The sequence below is a fragment of the Thermobia domestica genome, chromosome 11 (genome assembly GCF_964235325.1).
Source record: "Thermobia domestica chromosome 11, izTheDome1.hap1.1, whole genome shotgun sequence".
Classification (NCBI taxonomy): Eukaryota; Metazoa; Arthropoda; class Insecta; order Zygentoma; family Lepismatidae; genus Thermobia; species Thermobia domestica.
In genome coordinates, this window is record NC_137464.1 from 113,022,364 (window position 1) to 113,044,541 (window position 22,178).

Genomic DNA, 22,178 nt, shown 5'->3' on the forward strand with positions numbered 1-22,178 from the left:
TATTTCTTCAATTTTGGACATTAATTTGGGAGGTAGATCATATTATTTATTAATTAGTTCTAAGACAGCATTAGTGTGTAATGAAAAAAAGAGTAAAGATGAGATAGTATCAATCAAAGGCTCTCATCGATCTAAACAAAATTACATATTTGAGGTAAATCCTGACACTTTACGTTTCGAGAAACAAAAAATGCTGTTAAGAAATATTACGTTTGTCGCCAACAATAATAATTTCAAAAGTACATCACTCATTAAGGTGAAAAGGTCATAAAATATGCCTCCCAATGAAGCATTTCATTATAATACCAGCAAGAGGACAGTGCATGCTGTGGTCGATGAGATATTATAACCTAAAACTAATATTAACTTTTAAAACTTTGATTTTATATATCTTTCAGTTAATGTTTTACGAATTGTAACATATTTCTTATATCTTTAATTAAAAGATAAACATTATTTTTTTAAAAGAGTTTAGGAAGGGGAAAAAATTACTTTAAAGCAGATTATTACCACTCACGCTGAAAATACAGACTAATACTTAGTTTAATAGATCTTTTCAGAAGAAAGAAAACTCTGAAAGTAGTTTTAGGGGTGTTGGTTGAACTAAGGAATTCCTTTTTTTTTTTTTTTTTTTTACAAGAAATACGTACAAGAACACTGAAAACATTAATTGCAACATTTTTAAAATTAAAGAGTTAATAATAATTTTAGGTTATAGTATCTCATAGACCATAGTGTGAACTGTCCTTTTGGTGGTGTTATAATGAAAGGTTGAAGGGAGTACACGAAGTGTGTTAAAAAAATTTTAAAAAGACCGAACTTTTGCTATAAAATCTGTATTGGCCATTTTACAACATTTTAAGTGCTGTCTCCCTTAAAGTTTGTTCCATTTTCGGAAAGCCTCCTGGAACACATTTTCTGGGATGGCGCGTAGGTCTCTTGTCACATTTTCCTGAATCTTCTTTCTAGTTTGGAAAGGAAATCCCTTCAAAATGGTTTCAAGTTTGCGAAACAGGAAAACTCTTAAGGAAGTTTTTATTGCCATTTGCAGTGGCAAACAGTTCCTAACTGATTTCAACACGGTTCTGTTTCTGATCGTCGATCAAAAAATGCAGCACGAATTTTGCACCAACACGAACTTTGCACCTGAAATTTTTCAGCCTAAATTTGAAAGCATGGACCTATGCTAATACCCACTTCGTTAGCAACTTTCACGAATTGCATTACGAACTCTGTCTCTAGTTGTCATCTGTTGATGTGGAAGGTCGTCCAGGCTTGGGATCCTCACCGACCGACATTTTGACCTTTTCAAAAAGCTTAAACCAGACATAGCCTGTGTTTGACTCATACAGTCTTTCCTGTATGCTTGGTTAAAATTTTTGCCAAGTTTGTAGCAAAATTGCAGACACAGACGTTGTTCTTCATGCTCTACCAATGCTACCATGTCACTAATCCGACAAATAGATTGTGCACGTGCTCACTTCAGCGGCTGTAACTCGACAACTAACATTCATAGTGAAACGAGGCAAACGGAGTTTGTTGTCTAAACCTGACGCTAGCTTCACTCAGTAGTCGCAGCGAGTTCCCGTGTGGTTTGACGCGGTACTTCAAAAGTTCGGTACTTTTTTGAACATATCTCGTATTTTACATCAATTTCACCTTAATTGGTGGCGTGTTTTCGAACCTGTTATCGTTATCAACAAACGTCATATGTCTTATTTGCATAAAAATTTGTCGATTTTCTCGAAAACTTTACCCTCAAGCATATAATTATCCTCAGTTCGATTAAATCCATCGATTGATTGCTATAGGTGCGATCAGCGTTTAAAGATCAAGTTCATTTCTGATCATTTTAAACATATTTAGTCTCTAAGGTCTCTATCTAGAGTTCCTTTCAGTGTTTAAAAGATTCATGTTCAGATATACCGGTAACTCTTAGAATGTAAAAAACAGTGCTAACTTTTCCACACAGATAAGTGTAAAGCCAACATTTTATGTTCCTTTCCCTCACTATTTTGGTAATTGAAAGTTGATTCCCTTGTGTTCTGAACCCCCAGGGGCGCCCGAAGAAAATTTTCTAGAGGGGTCCCATCTCCATAGTTTCTACAGAATTAATGTTTAAAACACTAAAAAAGAAACACTTTTTTTTAGCATTTATTGTTATTTCGTAGTATTTTCGAAAGAAAAGGTTTATATAGGCCTATAGGGAAGACTAAAGACAAAAATAACTTAGGAAGTATTTCACTCTAAACAACACATATTTTATTCTAAAATCTTCCTTAGCAAAAGCAGTAGTAACGACCAATTTATATCACAATGTTGATTGATTTGTTGTGTTTTATGTCCTTGCTATAATAAGGAGGTCAGGGACTAAAGTAGGATGCGATCTAGCACTTGGCTTTTTATTCATGGCATTGTAATAGTTCTGACTCTGCGAAAATATGTGCACCGAATGCAGAGCAATTTACAGTCATGAAGCTAAGGAAATAAGTATTTCACAACATTCTTAGCGAATAACACAAGTACTGTAATATGTTATCATATAACACCATAAACTGATATTGTAACGTTTTAGCATGAATGCATTGCGAAAAATATCAGATAATAAAATTTTTCCATTCATCAAGCTTAACAACATCCGGTTGTTGTTTCTTATATGCTTTTGCGAATCCAGCAGCCAAGAACGCAAAAAAAAAAAAAAAAAAAAAGCTTGATCGGAAACTGTTGATTAAAAAAAAAAAAAAACACGAAGGTAGGCTTCTATAATGGCACTGTTTTCGGATGAAACGTTTTGTTTGATTCTTGTTCATGTTATTTTCCAATACTGTGAAGAAAAAGGAAAGAAAGGAAGAAAAACTTGTAAGCAATTATGTTCAGGTTTACCTTGGTTAGCCATTAAACATGGAGGACGGACCAGAGCACGATGGCGTCATTATTTACATAACCTTCCGTCCGATTTTAATAATTCCTTTTTATACATGAAAGATCATAAAGTGAACTTAAAAAAATAATTACACATTTCATTCTTTGATGGTTCATCTCGTCAAATAAAAAGAAAAGCGAAAAAATGATACATTATTATAAAAGTGTTTTTAGTTGTTGTACCCAAACGTTCGAGTCAATGTGTGCTGTAGATTAAAATCGTACTCTCTTAAAAACTCTTTATACTTAACAAATTTATTTATTTATTTTGTAACGTTGCCCCCCAATCACGTCAAAGCCCATTTTATATTTTTCTTATTCAAGGACTTAGTTATATCATAGAAAATGGTGGTTATACACAACAATCACAGAGATAGCAACAATTATTAAAATTAGTCAATTCCTTGATTACTATTAGGAATTAACGTGAAACACCAAGACATTTGCCGTAAGAAATTCTCATTGTACCCCTTGTTCTTCTGCAACCAACATTGTAAATCTCTTTAGCAAGTTGTATAACATTCCAGGATTGTGTGATGCACAAACTAATGTCTAGGATATAATTATACGTACATAATAACTCACTTTTCCAATTCCTGAGTATACGTGACACTTTTTGGACATAATTTTGTTAATGTAAAAAAAAAAATACTGGTTTCCATCAGCTAATATTGTCAACTTTACCTTCAGCGGAAGTTGAAGATGGCGTACGGATAATATTCCCTTCTCCCTCCCACAGAGCTAAATAAAAAAAAAAACTTTATGCGAATCGAGTTTAATAAATAGAGGGATTCCTGGCTGACTTCGGGAGTTCCCGTCACATCGGAATCTACAGGCTGTTATCGCCGCTAGGGTTGCGTACGAGACGAGAAATAACGTTTCCTCGTCTCGTCTCGCAAATTTTGTACGTCTCGTCTCGGTTCTCAGAAAAATTCTTTCTAGTCTTATTTCGATTATCGAGAAATGTATGTACAAAATTTACGTTCATTTCTTTCCCCATAATTTCAGTTATTAGAATCCTTTCATGTTACGAGAGATCCAAGAAAGGTATGATTATAACAAACTCTATTTACATATTTTTGAAGTAGCTTGTGTATAATGACTTGCGCATCTTTAAACGTTTTGATAAATGCCCTTCATTATGTTTGTACAATCACTTTATCAATTTACATTTTTCTACTGCGGATCGCGAAACACTAAAACATTGTTTGAGATATAAGACTTGAAAAATTAGTGTTGCCCCGAAACTCATGGAATTTATCGTCTTGTGGGATTAATCACTATTACTGCTTATGGGTGAGACCATATTGACGTCATTACCTCTGGGTTTGATTCTGATAGGAGCACTTGCCTCGAATATAAAACTGAGTAGTGGTTCTGCTTAGTGCTGTTAAAATTGTTCGTTATTCGAGCAATTGTTCGAATAATTATTTATTATCCGAATAATTATTCGAACAGTTATTTATTATCCGAATAATTATTAGAACAGTTACCCACTATCCGTATAACTATTCGAACAGTTACTCGTTATCCGAATAATTGTTCGAACAGTTACTCATTATCCGAATAATTATTCGAACTGAAATTTTTCTTTGAATTCTTTTTCTTCAGTGGCAAAATGCAAAACATACTTTGTGACACACACACACACACACTTTGAGTCAAACGTACTTTTTTTTTGTGTGTGTGTGTATCACTCAGATAATTACATATAAATGTTATATAGAAAAATAATTCTGTTTTGCTTTTCAGTCAAATTATCAAATTTTGCATTTTTACTTAATATATCTATTTCTACGGAAAACATCAGAAATTGTACAATACCATTCATTTATTTATATATTTTACTTTTTAAATTATTTTTTGTTTTAAATTGAATTTTCAGACTTAAAAAAGAGACATATATCTACTATTAAAATGAATTAAAAATTACGTAAAATACTTGTGTCCAAGTATCAAGTCTAACAACCAACCATCTTAAATAGATGTTCAAGGTAAGCGCGACAACATAGACAAAAATACTGCTGGCGGAAAACATGATGTGTTTAGGTTGTTTAAAGCAGAGATTCCCGGTCTTGTTTACCAGGCCCCCTTCTTCATAAAACTTTCATATTTCATAGTTCATGCTCCCCTCCCCCCAGCTTCTATCCCACTCGTTGTTCATATTTTTTTTTTGTCTGACCCATTCAGTGATTTCAGATACAGCACTGAATTCTAAAATCTTCAATAATAATAATAATAATAATAATAATAATAATAATAATAATAATAATAATAATAATAATAATAATAATAATAATAATAATAATAATAATAATAATAATAATAATAATAAAATACTAACTTCATCAATAAATATGGAACACTACAACATTTTAAAGTCCCAACAGAGCCATATCGGGACGCGGGGCATTTTTCCGAAGTCGGGACGGGTGGTAACCCTAGTGTTCCATCCTCTTACTTGTGTCACGATGAAAGACATGATGGGATGTGTTTTTTTAATCTTAATAGGCAGTTTGTTTTTAAGCCTGATATTATTGACCACGAACCATATACTTTAAGTGCCATATCAATTTGTCTTTGAGCCATTTTTCGTAAAGTACGCATAAGGATTTGCCCTAATGCATATAATGTAATTTTATGTTAAGCTGAATGAGATATATTGATTAACATATCTCTCATCTTTGGGCATACATGCTTTTCATTCATCCATTGTTTATACTAATAAAGAAGTACGTGATTTTCCTTTGTAATGCAGTTCTATGTTACATATTGAGTTATATTTAACAATTATTTTGACTTGTGTTGTTTTTGTTATTTTTAAGAATAATTGAACGAATTACTATAAGTTCGAAATTAATTTTCCTTGTTTGAAACACATGAAACTAAAATTCATAGAAGTTACGTTTAATTTCTGGTATCTTAATATGGTTTAAAATTCAACGAAATAAAACGATAGTGAGTTACGAAGAAATAATTGCTACGTAATATTTTAAAAGTACATTGAATGAGATAATTTAGTTTTTTTTTAAATGAAAGTAGACAAAGACTTTTCTTCTTTAAGAAGATGTGTCTCTAAATCTATATATCTTACAAGAACAAGTACAAAAGCGAAGAGGAGGAGGGGGAGATGTAAGGTTCTAATCCAGCTCAGTTTTCCCTATCCTATAGGACTTTTAAATTAGCCTCCTCCTAGTAAATAAATGCCAATATGATACCTTTGAACAAGGGCCACTGCCATTTCCTATTTTAGATTCAAATTATTTGAAGAAATAATTTCATTTTCTATATAAAGGGAGATAGCTTGTGAAAGTAATAATAACATAAAATAAATAGGAACTGCATTAAATAAACATTAACATATAACATAAACATTTTCATTCAATTACTTTTCATTTTCTATTTATTTATTTGAAGCACAGGAGGTTGAAACGAAGTGGACGAAATATTCAGCTAAAATAGCGTTTAATTAAATTTAAAATGAAAGTAATTTAATGTAATTATCGATATTTAGACATATGATTACCATTATTTTTAAAACAAAAATCATGTAAGAAGGTCTTTCTGCAGGGTCTACTACTAGAAATTTCTTTAAAAATGGAGATAAATTACCTTGATGTAATTTCGTTATATATTAAGACCAAACAGAAGATGATGGTAATCTGATCAATAATCAACGAACTATTTTCAATTAAAAACTAATCCGTTACTTTTTCTCATTTGAGCCAAATTTACTTATTATCAAATTCAGTTTTTTCTCCTCTAATTTTTGAACAAGGATTTTTAAACAGTGTTCCATATAATATCAAGATTTATTCTATTCGTTTTTTAAGTACAACATTTGAAAGTTTACTTAATGCGACAGAGCTGTTTCACTGATTGCAAGGTAAGCTTGGGAAATCGCTATTTGAGCTGAAATTAGGCTATAGTATGCAGTCAGTATTCGACTTATTGGCAGTTGTAATTTTTCAAACTTTTCAAGATTAGTTTTCTTTTCTTTCTTAATTTTATAATAGAAGTTAGCAGAATCCTTCAGGGTCACGAGAGGTCCACTAGGGGCGTGATTGTGATATAATGTTTAATCCATTATATATTGTCTAATGACTTGTAATCTTTCAAAGTTTATCAATTCTCTTCACTGTGTTTGTAGAATCACTCTTCAATTTATAGTTTGTATATTATAATAATGTTACACTAAAAGTATTTTTAAAGTGTAAGACATGCGAAGTAGTGTTGCTGACAAGAAATTTCTCGTCTGGTCTCGTCTCGGAAACAAGACGAGAATTGTAATTTTTGTCTCGATGCAATTGTAAAAAGATATACTTCACGTCTCAAGGGCAACACTAAAAATTAGTCCATTTCGTTCGATTGATTTTTTCAACATTGAAACTCCATGGGACGGAACCTAGTGTCTAATGTTGGATCCCAACCATTGTTTGAGTTTTTATTCGAACCTGGTTATTTTCAATAGCCATTTGATTATGAAGTTTCCAGGAATTCATTCGGATAGATACAAGAAAACCACTCTAGTTATATCTTAACCGCTAGATGCAACATTTCTAGGCTTCACAGAATGAATTTAAGCTTACAGTAAAAACTGCGTATATATCATACATATCACTATTGTAAACATGTAATTGAGATAAATTTGTGATTAAACTATCATAGTACAGTGAACCCTGCGTTTAATGAAATCCGTATTAAATCGAAATTTATATTTAAGGTAAGCGTAAATGTACCTCAATCTATATAGATATATAAAAATGAAAGTGACTAAGTTTGTGACTTAATAATTCTTGAACCACCCTGTCGATCTCGACCAAATTTTCAACATAGATGACATTGCGGCCTGGGATGCTTTTTTATATCACTTCACTTTGACGGTGCAACTAAGGGGGGGGATAGTTTGCGAGGTCATTGAGATGATTAGTGATACTTCCGATGCTGTTTAAATAAAAATTCAGCCTACAATACTAATAGACCTATTTATTTTTTACGACAAAAAATATCGTCTATCAGAGAGCACTTCAGTAATAGTAAAAAGTGACTGAGCAACGGAATGTATTACTATTTTTTTCTTATTTTAATCCTGCGAAGATTATCCGGCAATTGACGCTAGTTACAAATAAACTTTTATAGCTATTTCCAATATATTATTTTACAAAGCGAAAACCCTCACCATAATTCAGATAAATTTAAGATATGATAGTTGAATGTTAACTCCAAGGTAAATTGGATCAATCTTCTGAGAATAATGCATTTACTTTTTAATTATTTTGTTTCATTCACTGTTAAGATTTTTTTTTTTTTTTCATTTACACCCCGACAACATGTTTCGAATGAGAAAATTCTCTTAACAACGAACCTAATAAAATATCAAAGAAATGCACAGACTAAATATCAAATTATTGATTCAATTTATTGAAGTTTCGACAGTCATCTATTGAATTTCGCTTAATTAATGAATATTTGTCATTCCCTAAGAAATACATTGAAAGAATAGGTGATGCCATCTATTGATGATAAGCGTCCTCTTACACTCTTCAAATTATTTCAACTTTTTGAAATATTAGGTAGTGTATTTTAATCTACAGTACATTAAAGTGAAACCCGTATACGATTCTTAATACAACGCGGTAACTAGCAAATCTGTTAATAACGACAAGTTTCACTCTATATTGTTCGTTTGTTTGTGCTGTAGACTAGTGAAAAAAATAACATTTTTTAAAGTTTAGTTTAACGTCCCATGGTTACGCTTTTAAGACTAAAGAAGAGAGATTATTAATGAAAGTGAATGACTATGGAATTATTTTTGGTGCTCTCCCACCGGGAATCGAATTCAGGTCCATGTGCATCGAAATCACATGCGCTAACCACAGGAGCAGCAAGGAGGGCTGTAGACATGTGGGGTACATGATTACTTTTATACTAATTACGAAAATGATAGTTGAACGTTAATGCAAGATAAAATTTTGAACTCGAGTGGAAGCTTTGAAATTATTATGCCATTTCTCGTAGGTCTAGTATAAAAATTAAGAACAAAGCTAAGAAAAGATAAAAATAAATAAATAAATATATATAAAGATTAATGAAATATCTTAAAATGTTTGTTTATGAGGCTGTTTCATAAAATGTTGAAAAATCTCTAAAAAGGAGAACCATAAACAGCAGAAGCTCTGCTTTCCCCGTATCATTAATAAAGATCATTAAATAATCTGTCATCATATATATTAATAGTTCAATATAAATTCATACATATATCTAAGTTTTATGTTCCACGGTTATGTCGGCTAGGCTAAAGGAGATGATGATGAGAAATGAATGAAATGAATGGAATTAAGAAAGTGGGAGGAAACGGGAGAACCCCCTAGAAATCCCACACGCACAATGTTTGTTCACCACAAAGTTCACTTCGAACGAATATAAATTCATGAACCGATTATTACATGTTTTTTAAAAAAGAAAATATGTCGAGAGGGTGGTATAAAAATCTAATTTTTGCAATCATTGTTTCATTGAAACCGTTAAGCCATCTTGTGTTAGTAAGTTCTGTGTACAAATAAAATTTTCAAATATCGAAGTTCTAAATTCCAGACAGTATACTGTACTGTGATACCCTATATTAAAAATATTAAATAAATAGCCTCGTTTTTGTTTGTAATCGCTCACACATTAAAAAAAGAAAAGTTTTTGAAGCCACCGAAGGAAAAGCACAGACTTAAACGAAAAGATCATAATGGCTATCCGAAACATTTCTCTCTATATAGCACCGGAATACGAATGTATCACTTTTTTTTTTAAGAAAAACTATAAAAAGAGCGATGCTCATACACACATTAATTGTTACAATACATACCTTGCGTACTTGAATCAATAGTAATAATTAAATAGTAACTGCAGTGGATTTTGTTAATTCGAAAAGCAAACATTGTTATAACAAACAAACATATAGTAATTTTTCACGCAATATTAGTATATGCAATGACGGTTGAAGGAACCGTTACATGTTTGAGCGTTACAACAATTATTTTTGAAACCCAGAAACGTAATTGTTATGCTATTGTTATTAATTCAATAACAATATTATTGTTGTAACAATTATTAATCAATTGAGAATTTACTAGCAAGACAACAATGAGCCAGTATTGTATTCTCAACCACTTGCAGAAGAGCAGTCTAAAGTACTACAGGTATGTATTGTCATATTACTGTAACATCTTCTGTAAATATTAACTGTTAAAAATATAAATCTATTTAAAAATTATAAAGTAATTCTCAATGTGGCTGCGTCTAAATTCGTTTTGAATAATGAACAAAAATTTCTTTCAAATAAAGAAAATTTGAAAACAAGAGAAGTTAATTTTAATATTTCAGCATTTATACATTTTGATCTTTAATATTTAGGCATAAACCGAATAATAGCATATAGTCACAGCCAGATTGAAAAAATTGTCATATGTATATATATATTTTTAAAGAAAGGTGATTTCATTCAACGTGGCTACCTGTACTTGTGTAACTATGGCGAAAAACAACAGTCATTAATTAAATGAAAAGTCTTTCCTGGAAGGAGCACTCCAAATAAATAATCAAACACATTTTTCTCAAACATTTACATTTATTTTTTGGAGTACTCGTGACAAAAAATGGAGCTAAAAATTTTTACATTTATGTATAATATATATTTCACATTTTATGTATATATATATACTTTTCTTCATTTATTTATTTATAATTATATATATTTATATACCCATACGCGTGCACTTGCACATTGCTTACGTCAACATTTAAAAAAAGAACAACACAGCTAAAAAGATCAAATTTGAAAAATTATTATTTTCGGTTTTTATTAATAATTGTCCATTATCTTTCGTTGAAACTTTTTCTTTCTTTTTTTCATTTCAGAGAAAAGAAGACATTTGTTAGAAATACAAGAATTATGAGAATAAAATAAAAAATAAAATTTGCTACCTAACAACATTTAGGTTAGGAACATATAACCTGATTAAAATTACAATATAGCTCATCCTGGCATTGAAAAAAAAGAAGAAGAAGAAGAATTATTGTAGAATCAGGGAAATAAAACAGTACTAACGTACGAAAGATTCAGGAGAACTAAAGTATATACATATAAAGAAGTAAGAAAAATATGTATATGGTTATTAAAAACATATAAAACAAAAGCTTGTGAAGTGCTTAAGTGAAATACAAAAAACGAGATTTTTCTTAAAGGAGGGGAAGATAACGTTTATTAAAGCTGCAAAAATGACGGGGAAATATTATTTATATTTTCCGGAGGTTAAAATTTCCTTACTTTTCTGTACAAAATCAACAGACTAACATGATGAAATTTTAACAAAAAAAAAAAAAAAAATCATCCAGATCGAAAATCTGTTTATGAAATATTTGTATAAACAAGCCGGATTATAACAGATAAGATACATATTGCAAAAATAAATTTCTTTTTTGTTTGTAAAAAAAGAAATAGTCAAGTAATACTTTATAGCAATCTTGATTGGGAATAATTATTTGGGGTAAAAGTTTTACTATTAAGATTACGTTAATATTTATTATTATTGGGATAATTTGAAGACACACAGGTAAACAAAGAGATTGTTTCCGTAACGAGCTGCCAGGTTTTTTTATACAAAAAATATAATAATCATAATAATGCATTTATATACATACAAATGACTAGTTTCAAATAGTCTTTGTCATACTCTCTTGCTTCTAAATAAATTTATTATTTATTTTTTGTATATATATATTTAGTAAAAACAAAAAAAAATACTCTTATGCAGAAAATAATAAACTATTGGTAGATCTTGTCATGTGTGCATTTCCAGATGCCATAGAAAATAATTTTCTTAATTCAAAAGAGGGACAGTAATTTTTCCAATTATATATATGAGAAAAAGTAACAAAATTATTGTTAACATGACAATAATGAAGAAATGACGATGTCGATGTAATGTCGAAATGAAGAAAAAACAATGGTTAAAATATAACGTAAAGAGATTATATAAAGAGGAACTTCATAATTTTGCTTCACTACAAGGAAGATTTATTAAAAAAAAAAAAAAAAAAAACTCAATATAGCAGAAAAATTATGGCGTTAAAAATCTTTTGCTACAAAGAATACAGATGTTGTTTTAAAGTTATTTTTCTATCTGACTTCAAGCACACTAAGATGCATATTGATTTAAAAAATAAAACAGAATAAAATAACACTAAAAACGCACGTAGTGTGTCTACAATAGACGATTTACGGGGACTCGAAAAACGAACTAAATGAACTTACGTTTTTTTTTCTTTTATCTATACACTGATATGTATGTATGCAATTTCTACTTTCTGTACACCTTTGCTACATTTGAAACAAAATAAATTATTTTTTTACTGTTGTAACAAAAAAGAAAAAAACTTTTCTTTTTTAAAAAAAAAATCTGATGCAGACAGTTCTCGTAAAACACAACGTTCTTATTTTATTTTTTCAGTGTTCAACACACTCTTAGTACTGCAGTGTTCCGTTATTATTTACACTTTTTTAGATTTCTTTTAATAATAATTGTCTAACATTGAATACGGATCAGAAGATTGAAGAAGACAAACTATTATTATTTTCTTAAAATCTTTTTTGTACATAGAGTGTAATAACCGTTTATGTATTTTTTTTAATTAAAAATGTCAAAATAACTGCACGGAAACTACGTAAGATATTTCATATTATATCCTGTTCTTTTTGGTCTTAAAATTATAATCTTATTTTCTGTACTGAGTCTTAATGAAGAAGAAGAAATAACTCACAGATGTCTGGTCTCACATTTAATTGTCCTGGATGTCTTCTTTTTCGGTCGAATTCCTTATTTTTCCTCTTCTTTTCCTAATGGCGTCTTCATCAGCCGGGAGAGATTTCTTGTTTGTGATGGTCTGATGGGACGGCGACGCTTAGGCGAGAGGGTATTGTCACAACGTCGTAGTACTTGCTGGCGTGTGGTACAAAGAGGTTTGGTAGTAGCTTTCGTTTGGTAGAGTTGTATTAGGAATAGGGCTTAAAGGGCTGTACGCACTATATTGAGACATGTCGTACATTTTTCCGTCTCCTTTACTCTCAGTTGGAAGTAGACGGTTAATGGAAAATGGATGACTTGCGGCTGGGTAGTGTGGTTCTTGTTTCAGATGAGCGCCCAGCATTGCCGACAAATGGACCTGAGAGGCATCGGTCAGAGAGCACCGGGTCATTGCCGCTAATTCGGCAGGAGATGCGTCGTATTTGTCAGCCATATGCGCCAAGTGACCGTGGTGAGAAGAAACGGGTGGTAATCCCAGGTCAGATCCATCTAACCGACTTTGGAGGCTAGCCATCGGGTCGCCGGCTTCTACTTTGGGCGGGTGAAGACCTAACATCCCCAAGCTGGCATGTTCCGGTATGGATGAGGTGGTAGTTGTTGTTCCTCCAGTTCCCGAAGAACTGGTGGAGTGTTGACCTTTTTCACTGGAACTTCCACCGTGATGGTGGTGATGTTGTTGACTTCCGGATTTGTGATGACTTTGGCTATCTACGGAGTCTTGTCCTTGATGACCACTCGAATGTTGAGGAGTTTTCTTGCCCGTATCCGAATGAGTTTGATTCGTTTTCTGGGCTTGACGAATAGCTTCCTTCTTCTCGTCTTTGAAGCGTTTCTGGCGCCGCAGGTAGCAACCATTTTCGAACATATTCCCAGAGTCCGGGTGAAGTGTCCAGAAAGAGCCTTTACCAGGTTTATCCGGCGTTCGGGGTACTTTGACAAAACAATCGTTGAAGCTTAAAGAATGCCTGATAGAGTTCTGCCATCTTTGTTGGTTTTGTCGATAGAAGGGAAATAAGTCCATAATGAACTGGTATATTTCACTCAGAGTGAGCATTTTACTTGGAGAGTTCTGGATGGCCATTGTTATGAGAGATATATACGAGTATGGCGGTTTTGCATGCGTATAACTTCGACGATACGTTTTGTCAGCTCTTGCCCGTTGTAGAGCCGCAGAATTAGGCGAACCAGCGTCCGAAGCTAAGTCTCTATTCATTGCAACACCCGGTAATGCACCATTATAATTATTTATAGGTCCCATACTTCCCATACACGACCCCACACTGTTCATATTATTCATGGTTGAATTGATTCCACCATAAGACCCCATGGATCCCATACCAGAGGACATACAGTTACTGTTCATACTCATTGAACCGATGCTACTCATACTAGGACTTAACATGTTCGTACCAAATCCTGCTGCTTGTGGGGAACAGGAATTCATACCACTCATACTCACACAATTCATAGAGTTCATACTATACGTAGGAGGCATTGGACTCATCGAATTCACAGTACTCATAGTACTAGCAGTGTCCGAGTATAACTTCTGCGAAAGCATAATGTTAAATATTTCACTGTCACTTTTTTTCTTTTTCTTTTAGATATCCATTATTGAAATGATGTTATTCCTGTTATTTGGTCACAATGTAAGGGAACAAAAGTAAATATTAGCATACGTGTTTTTGTCACTATTTAGAAATAAGTTATCCAAAACACACAAATAATAACATGGCACTCACTATAGGCACAGTCTATTATGGGTATTATCCTTCTGGTTTTGTCACTACAATATAAATTTTCTTTTTGTGTAATTATGTCACGCTATTGTTTGACTCACTTCAGCACAGACCAGGTTTTCAGAACACAAACACTGATTTTGAACATTCCATCGTTACGATATTCTTGTGTTGAACAGTATACACAGGGTAAGATAGTACACACAAAATCCTTCTTCATAAACACAAATTGTTGATAATGACGGGAGTGTCGTAGGAGTGAGTTAAGCGTTGTATATATAAGAACAACAGAATGGATTTCGGCAGCAACAGGTCCGTTGGTCGGTTTTAGGGGGTCCTCAGCTGTGGCACATTGCAACCGTGAGCAAGGTACACAGGTCGCGAACACAAACACACACACACATACAGTCTAGCTATTGACTCTCTCGAAGCTAAAGAGCCCGCGCGATTGAAAAAACAAACATGCGTTTTCCAAGAGTAACTATGTCTGATCACGTGGGGGAGACCCCCAGTATGCGAGCAAAAGTGTCTGGGTTCCGGACTTGTTTGACAAAAGAGGGGGAAACGCACTATTTAGCTTTCGATGATCAAACTGAAGTACCTTCCAAACTTTGGGAACATGAAATAGCAAATGGACACTAAAGGTGGGGGGTGACCTACGGGGAAAATACGCTCTCCCCTTCCTCCCGAAAATACAATGCACAGATCCGCCCCTCTGCTTTGTAACCAACTAAACACTGTTAACCTTCGCTCACTGCACGCTAGTTTCGATATTGACTCGCTCCGGTAAGAACACGCCCACGTACATACGTATCACCATAGCAACGCCAACCCAAAGAGAGAACGTCACGAAATGTGTTGTCAGTCATTGGTAGGCGGAGACATACTAAAGCGCCACCTATTTCCCGTGTTAGATTCGCTCGGCAGAAGCTACGAAACTTTCAACGAAGAAAGAGCGAGTGCAGCGCCGCGAATTGTCACAATGAAGAACTTCCAATGCCGGGAACTGAAATCCGCTCGAAGACCAGAACACAGCATTTTTTAAAAAATTAGAATTTCTCGTTCAGGACAATGAGTGAGACACAAAAAGTGTTTTTTTTTTTTTTTTTAATCGATGGATAAGAATGAAATTCGGTTAATTACATGAAGAATTGTACTTGAATATTAATTTAGTAATATGCAGTTCTTTGACACTTTATATCGTATAAATATTATTAGCAAAATAAACTTCCTAATCATAAATATTACTATAGTAAAACTGCAGGAATTACAGTATTTCGCCTAATAATTAAGACAATATTATTAATGACAGAAACGTATCCTTAACCTCTTCTATATGAGGAGGTCTTTTACATAGGATAAGTGGACAAACTGCGGTAGCTCAATAGAGAATCGTAGGAGACCTGGATTCGATTCCCGGCAGGAGCTTATATGGTTCAGATCCTACGTTAAGCTATAGGTCCACGTCTCACATAGCCTCGTTACTGAAAAGGAACTCTAAAATAAAAATCAAATAAAAAAAATTAATAGAGGCGCTCACATTCGCAACGTAATCCATGAGTTCAATACTCGGCTATAGCTCTTGATAATAAAAAACAGTTGTGTTCTTAGTTTTCCTTTGGGTGCCTATGCTTTCTCTCAATTATAAGGTACTTCTGTATTATGGGGTACTGAATCATACTAACAATTATATTATCAGCGAGTGCCGCTATATATTTCTTTAATCCATATCTTCTTCTACATTTTTTTTTTTTTTTTTTTTTTTTGCAATAACTTTGGAATGAATTGCCGAATTTGGTCAGGGCTATAAATCCTCTATAGGTAGTGTTGCACACGAGATGAGAAGAAAAATAAAGTTTTTCTCGTCTCAGTTCTCGAAAAGCTTTCGTCTTGTTTCGTTTTTGTAAATGAAAGTACACCCATGTCCAAAATTATTGTCGCATGTGTATAAATATGTTGTTGTAGAAATACAATTTGATTACGAATTCGCCTGGTATTTCTTATAATGTTAGTATGTGAATAATCGGCAAAGACATGTATTTGGAAAATTTCATGTCAAAAGAGCAGTAAATAAGAACAATAAAACGATAATAAAACTTTCTTGTCCATTTAGCAACATTTTGTTTACCTCATTATAATTTTCGTATTTATAATTCTTTTCCTATGAAATTTATCACCAGTATCCCGATTATACACATAGTATCAGTATTAAAAGTACCCTGCATAATCATTATCAAATTATATTCTTACAAGAAGACAGTTATAGATATGCGACAATCATTTTGGATATGAGTGTACATAATTTGTCTTAAATTTGTCTTAATTTCATCAAAAACTTAATAGAATCCTTTTGCTTCACGAGAGGTCTACAAATATTTAAACCATATTTATTATTAAGTATATTATGCGATTACTTACGTATCTTGAAACGCTGCACTGAGAAAAAAAAATGTAGGTGGCGTACTTAAAAAGATAGGTTATATGCGTAATTCCTGTAGTTTTTGGACTTAACGTACAGCAGACGTATAACTGAAAACGCATGTATTATAGACCTCTATTACTTTCCGTATATTATAAGTGTTCCATCTATACGTATCCTTTCCTTATGAAATATATAATATCTCACATACAAATGGACGTGTATAACATATAGCTGAGAAATGTAACATAAGTATATGCATGTGATATACGGAAAACTGTTAGATGCCAGACATCCTGCAACGGCACTGGCCCAAATCCCGGGCTGATGAGAGGGGCATGTCCCCTCCAATCTTGGAACTGGGGGGAACTGTCTTCCCCAATAATCCGATTTCAAATGTGCTTTATGAAGAGAAATGTGATAATCTGTGTCCGATTGCCACGAAGAAAAGTGACATGAAATTGATGTTCCCCAGGTCGGAGATAAATATATATATATATAAAGGTCGGAATGGTCTTACCCGCCTCCCCCACCCACCCAAATTCGAAGACAGATTTGCGCCGCTGTGCAACGGCATGATGTAACATCTAAGGGCAGTGCCTATGTTAGCATGCTCCGCACTGATTTCTGTAGTAAGCAAGAGGAATCCGTATATTTGTATGGGTCTATACAATATAGGCCCTACCGCTGTCCGGAGAACGAATTTTTCTCAGTGTGGTAAACGTTCTTCATATTGTTTGTACAAGCATTTTATCAATTTATAGTGTTTGTACTATAAAACATGTAAAACAGTATTTCAGATCTAAGACTTGTCTGAACTATGTATGTTGCCCACAAGACTTGGCAAAAAATCTACTCATCTCGCGAGACGAATTATAATGTTTCTTATCTCGTCTCAAATTTTAGAAAGGTAGGGTCTACCTATCGTCCAAATTTCTTGTCATTGTTTTCGAGATGAGAAGAGAAATTTCTCTTTTTACGCAACATTACCATGACTTACTTCTTGGGCTCTCGTAAAATGTATTCCAAAAAATAACAATTCTTATCTCTACTTCAAATTTACACCATGTTTTGATATCCAATGCCCCCCAAGCCCCAAAGATACGGTCTTGATTACGCCTATTGTTCTTAGACTATTTACTTTTAATAGATACACTATTTCGTAGGTTACCCAATAATTTAAATGTTTCGGTTGTTTTTTTTTTATTATTATTTTATTTCGAATTCTTCGTAATGTTTTAATGACACCTCAGACTTCAGTGATATTTATTCCTGAATTCTTCACATGTTTTTCTTTATGGAAAACCATAATTGTTTTTGGAAATGCTTGGGAGTCTGATAAATGACATTCTGTAGTTTAAACCTTAATTACCTACAATGTTCCCATGGGAGAAAATTTAAGAAATTCATTTTGTAATATATTAACACTTTGAGGATGGATTTTAAAATATAGTGTTTTTTCTCCAGCACACGGATTTCTATTTTGTTTTCATTTTCCAGAAATTCATAGAAAACAATTTGTTTAAATATTATTTTTTATTTTAAAGATATTTTTGAAAACAGCAAAGCTTGCTCTTTCGAAAGATAAGTAACATAATTATTGTTCTTACATCTGAAAATGTTCTTCTTTAATTCTTTTAGGAAAAGTAAAAAATTAATACCGGTACGACATTACATTAGAACTAATTGTACACGTATTGAGAGCAAGTAACAGAGAAATAATTTGATACAAAATATCTTCTCTTTATATATATATATATATACAGTGGCGTATTTACGATTTTGTTTCGGGAGGGGCTTTGCTAACTTTAGGGGGGGCTTTGCCTGAAAATGTGAAAATTCAGCAAGATATTTCATATACTTTACTATAGTAAGTAAGATTTCGGGGAAGGGGGCTTAAGCCCGGAAGCCCCCCCCCCCTAAATACGCCACTGTATATATATATATAAACAAACTTAGTATATGTTTTACAGTTTATTATAAAACTCAATATTTGCATATAAAAGCAAAAGAGAAGTGTTTAAACTGATCAATTATTTCAGGCCTACTAGCGCGTGTTGTGAAAGCAATCTATCAAGGCAAAATAAACCTGTATACATATAGGGTCTACAAGTGAACTTGTTATTCTTAAGAACTAATAGGTTACTCTTTCCTCATATAATTCTTCATGACGGGCACTAATAATATCGTTGCTGACTTCCCTACTAAAAATTCAATCAATCAATGAATCAATCAACTTCCATAATTCTCAGCTTTCAAGAAGTTTCATTAGTGTTGGCCACGAGACAGCTGTTTTCATCTCTTCTCGATTCTCAGAAAACATGTATCGTCTCGTCTAGATTTTTTCTTGTGCCTTGTTTTGTAAATTTATGTACAAATATTATGGCCTGATTTTCTTCGTAATTCTTCTAGAGAGATCCACGAAGGGTGTAATATAACAACATTTAAACCATGTTAGTTATTGAAGTGTATTGTGTAATGAGTTTCATATCTTCAAAAGTTGATAAATGCTCTTTATTTATTAATACAATCACTTTATTAATTGATTGTTTTTTTTTACTATGAATTATGTAACACTAGAGGCTTAAGACTTGGATAAATTAATTTTACCCATGAAACTTCAAAATTTTTTTCTTCTTATCTCGTGATCAACACTAAATTTCATACGTTTCCCGATGGAGCGAGAAAAAAATATACACATGGCATATTTGCTGGTTTGCAATACTTTTCATTTTCGACAAATACGCAATAAAAGAATTAAAGAAACCATTCCTTGCGCGTCTTCTACCTCCTTTTCATGATCAAATCGTCACTAATTTCAAAATAACAACCAAAATTTTCGTTAAGAAATTCCAAAATTTGTTCAGAAACTTAAAACGCTCGACTCCATTCTCAACAGCATACACGTGAAAACAGTCTTTTTCGACACGTTTCCAGTAAGCTTCCTTCTCTCATGCAATCTACCGGTTAAGATTTGAACGAATTGTCAGCAATGAATAGGCATGGCCTAATGAATATAGCCCATACTTCATTCGCGATAAAAAAAAGAAAGAAAAAGAAAGAAAAGAAAGAAAGAAAAGAAAAAGCAAAGCAAACATAGTGCTATGACTACTGTCCATGCTACTGGACATTAGTTGCACGAGAGTTCAGTTTTGAAGTTACTCAGCTTAATTATGGATTTGATCGGAGGGAAATTTATGTTGGAAAATAGGAGCACAACTTTTAGAAAAGTAAACGATTAAAAAAAGTCAATCTTAAGCCATTCCTATTTCAATGGCATTACTTGTAGATAAAAAGTAATACGGTCACTGTGTGCGTATAACCGGTATTGCGTAAAAGTAACAGTATGATTCACTTACAGTATTATAACAGTAATATATTTTACAATAGATCACCGGTTCTCAATATATGAACTGTGATTAATTGGTGATTCCTAAAGAAACTTTGATAGGTCACGAAGCTCTAGGATCACGAAGCTCTAAAATAAACTCTTATATTCGGCTTTAAGCTTCCCCCTTTGTTTTTCGTGGAAAATGTCATTAACAGATACATGTCAAGAACTTCAGATTTAAACATTAAGTTCATTAGGATCTACTTCATGTCTGGATTCAAATGAAAACGAACAGAGACAAACTTGATGCACTTTCAAATTTCGTAATTGAGCATAGCATACTTAGATAATAGTAATAATAAAAAGAAACAAGTGACTTTCCTTTCACAGTGTGAAAGTATAGCAGACTTGGAAAATAATAGAGATTCAATACTCAAAGTTAAAGTAGTATATCCATAACTACTGATTGCAATAAATTAATGTCACAGAATTTGTTCCTTGAACGCTGAATTCATATCAAATAGCTATTACTCGCTATCCTTTATTCTTTCTGCATTATGGAGATAAAAATTAAAACCAGAAACCATTAATTTGAACAACTTCCGGTTCAAAGGAAGGAGAACAGACCTAATCTTGGGAAGCTGAACCGATTGCAAAAATCCGCTACTCGATGTCTCGACGCTTAATCCCGAGTTTTTGCTGTACGGAAATCAATATTAAAACCGGAAGTTGTATTAAATTTCAACAACTTCCGCTTTCGGTAGGATGTTGCTGGTTTCTTTCAGAGCCTGAATCGATTGCAGAAAACAACTTGTATCTATCCATTACCATTTTTGCTCTATGGCGATAGACGTTGAAACTGAAAGTGATTAACTTGAATCACTTCCGGTTTGAATTGAGGGTTATCGGAGGAGAAAGAACTATTCTTGGGAAGTTGAATTGACTGCAAAAAACCTCATCTCGATATTTCTTACCGTTTTCGCTCTATGAAAATCAGTATTGAAACCGGAAGAAGTAGTAAATTTTAACCACTTCGGTTTTCGGTAGAGTATTATGGGTTGTGATTATATGTTCTTTTGAGACAGTGAATCCATCGTAGAAAATCGCTTGTTCACTATCTAATACTATTTTTGTTCTATAGGATGAAACAGTAAATGGCTAATTTGAAGCACTTATAGCTTGACTAGAGGGTTAACGATAGGAATGGGATCTATTCTTGGGACGCTGAATAGATTCCAAAAACTGCACATCGATAGCCCTTACTGCTTTTGGTATGTAAAAATAATATTGGAACAGAAAGTAATAGTACATTTTGATCACTTCCGGTTTCAGTAGAGTGTTGTGGATAGTCTAGCTATCTATTACCGTTTTTGTTCTATGGCAATAAATGTTGAATACTGATATTGTTAATCTGAACCACTTCCGGTTTGAATAGAGGGCTAACGGAGGAGATGGAACACATTCTTGAGGCATTGAATCGACTGTAAAATACTGCATCTAAATAGCACTTACCGTTTTTGATCCATGGAAATCAGTATTGAAACCGAAAGCAGTAGTAAATTTCAACCACTTCCGCTTTTGGTAGAGTATTGCGAATTGCGATTATTAGGCACTGCACCGATTGCAGAAAAAAACTTGTTGCTATCTAATACCATTTTTGCTCTATAGCAATACGTGATGAAACTGGAAATGTCTAAATTGAACCACTTGTTACTTGAATAGAGGTTAACGGAGAAGATGGAATTTATTTATTGTTGGGACGCTGAATTTACTGCAAAAACTGCATCTCGATAGCACTTACTGGTTTTCGTTCTGTGTAAATCAGTTTTGGAAGTACGCGTAATAGTAAATTTAAACAGTTTGCAGTTTTCGTAGGATATTGCTTGTTGTGATGGTATGTTAGTATCTTAAGA

General features: G+C 33.0%; 1 protein-coding gene across 1 annotated transcript; it reads right to left on the reverse strand.

The window, feature by feature from the left end:
• Positions 1-11,995: 11,995 nt before the first annotated feature.
• On the reverse strand, positions 11,996-15,253 carry LOC145664361 (silk gland factor 1-like). The gene has a single exon (XM_081730998.1). The coding sequence runs from the start codon at positions 14,335-14,337 to the stop codon at positions 12,892-12,894; it is 1,446 nt and encodes a 481-aa protein (XP_081587124.1). The 5' UTR covers positions 14,338-15,253; the 3' UTR covers positions 11,996-12,891.
• Between the last annotated feature and the right edge of the window lie 6,925 nt (positions 15,254-22,178).

What these genes read in the sequence shown, in the direction of transcription:
- LOC145664361 (XM_081730998.1), bottom strand. Translation starts at nt 14,337, where the DNA reads ATGCTTTCGCAGAAGTTATACTCGGACACTGCTAGTACTATGAGTACT.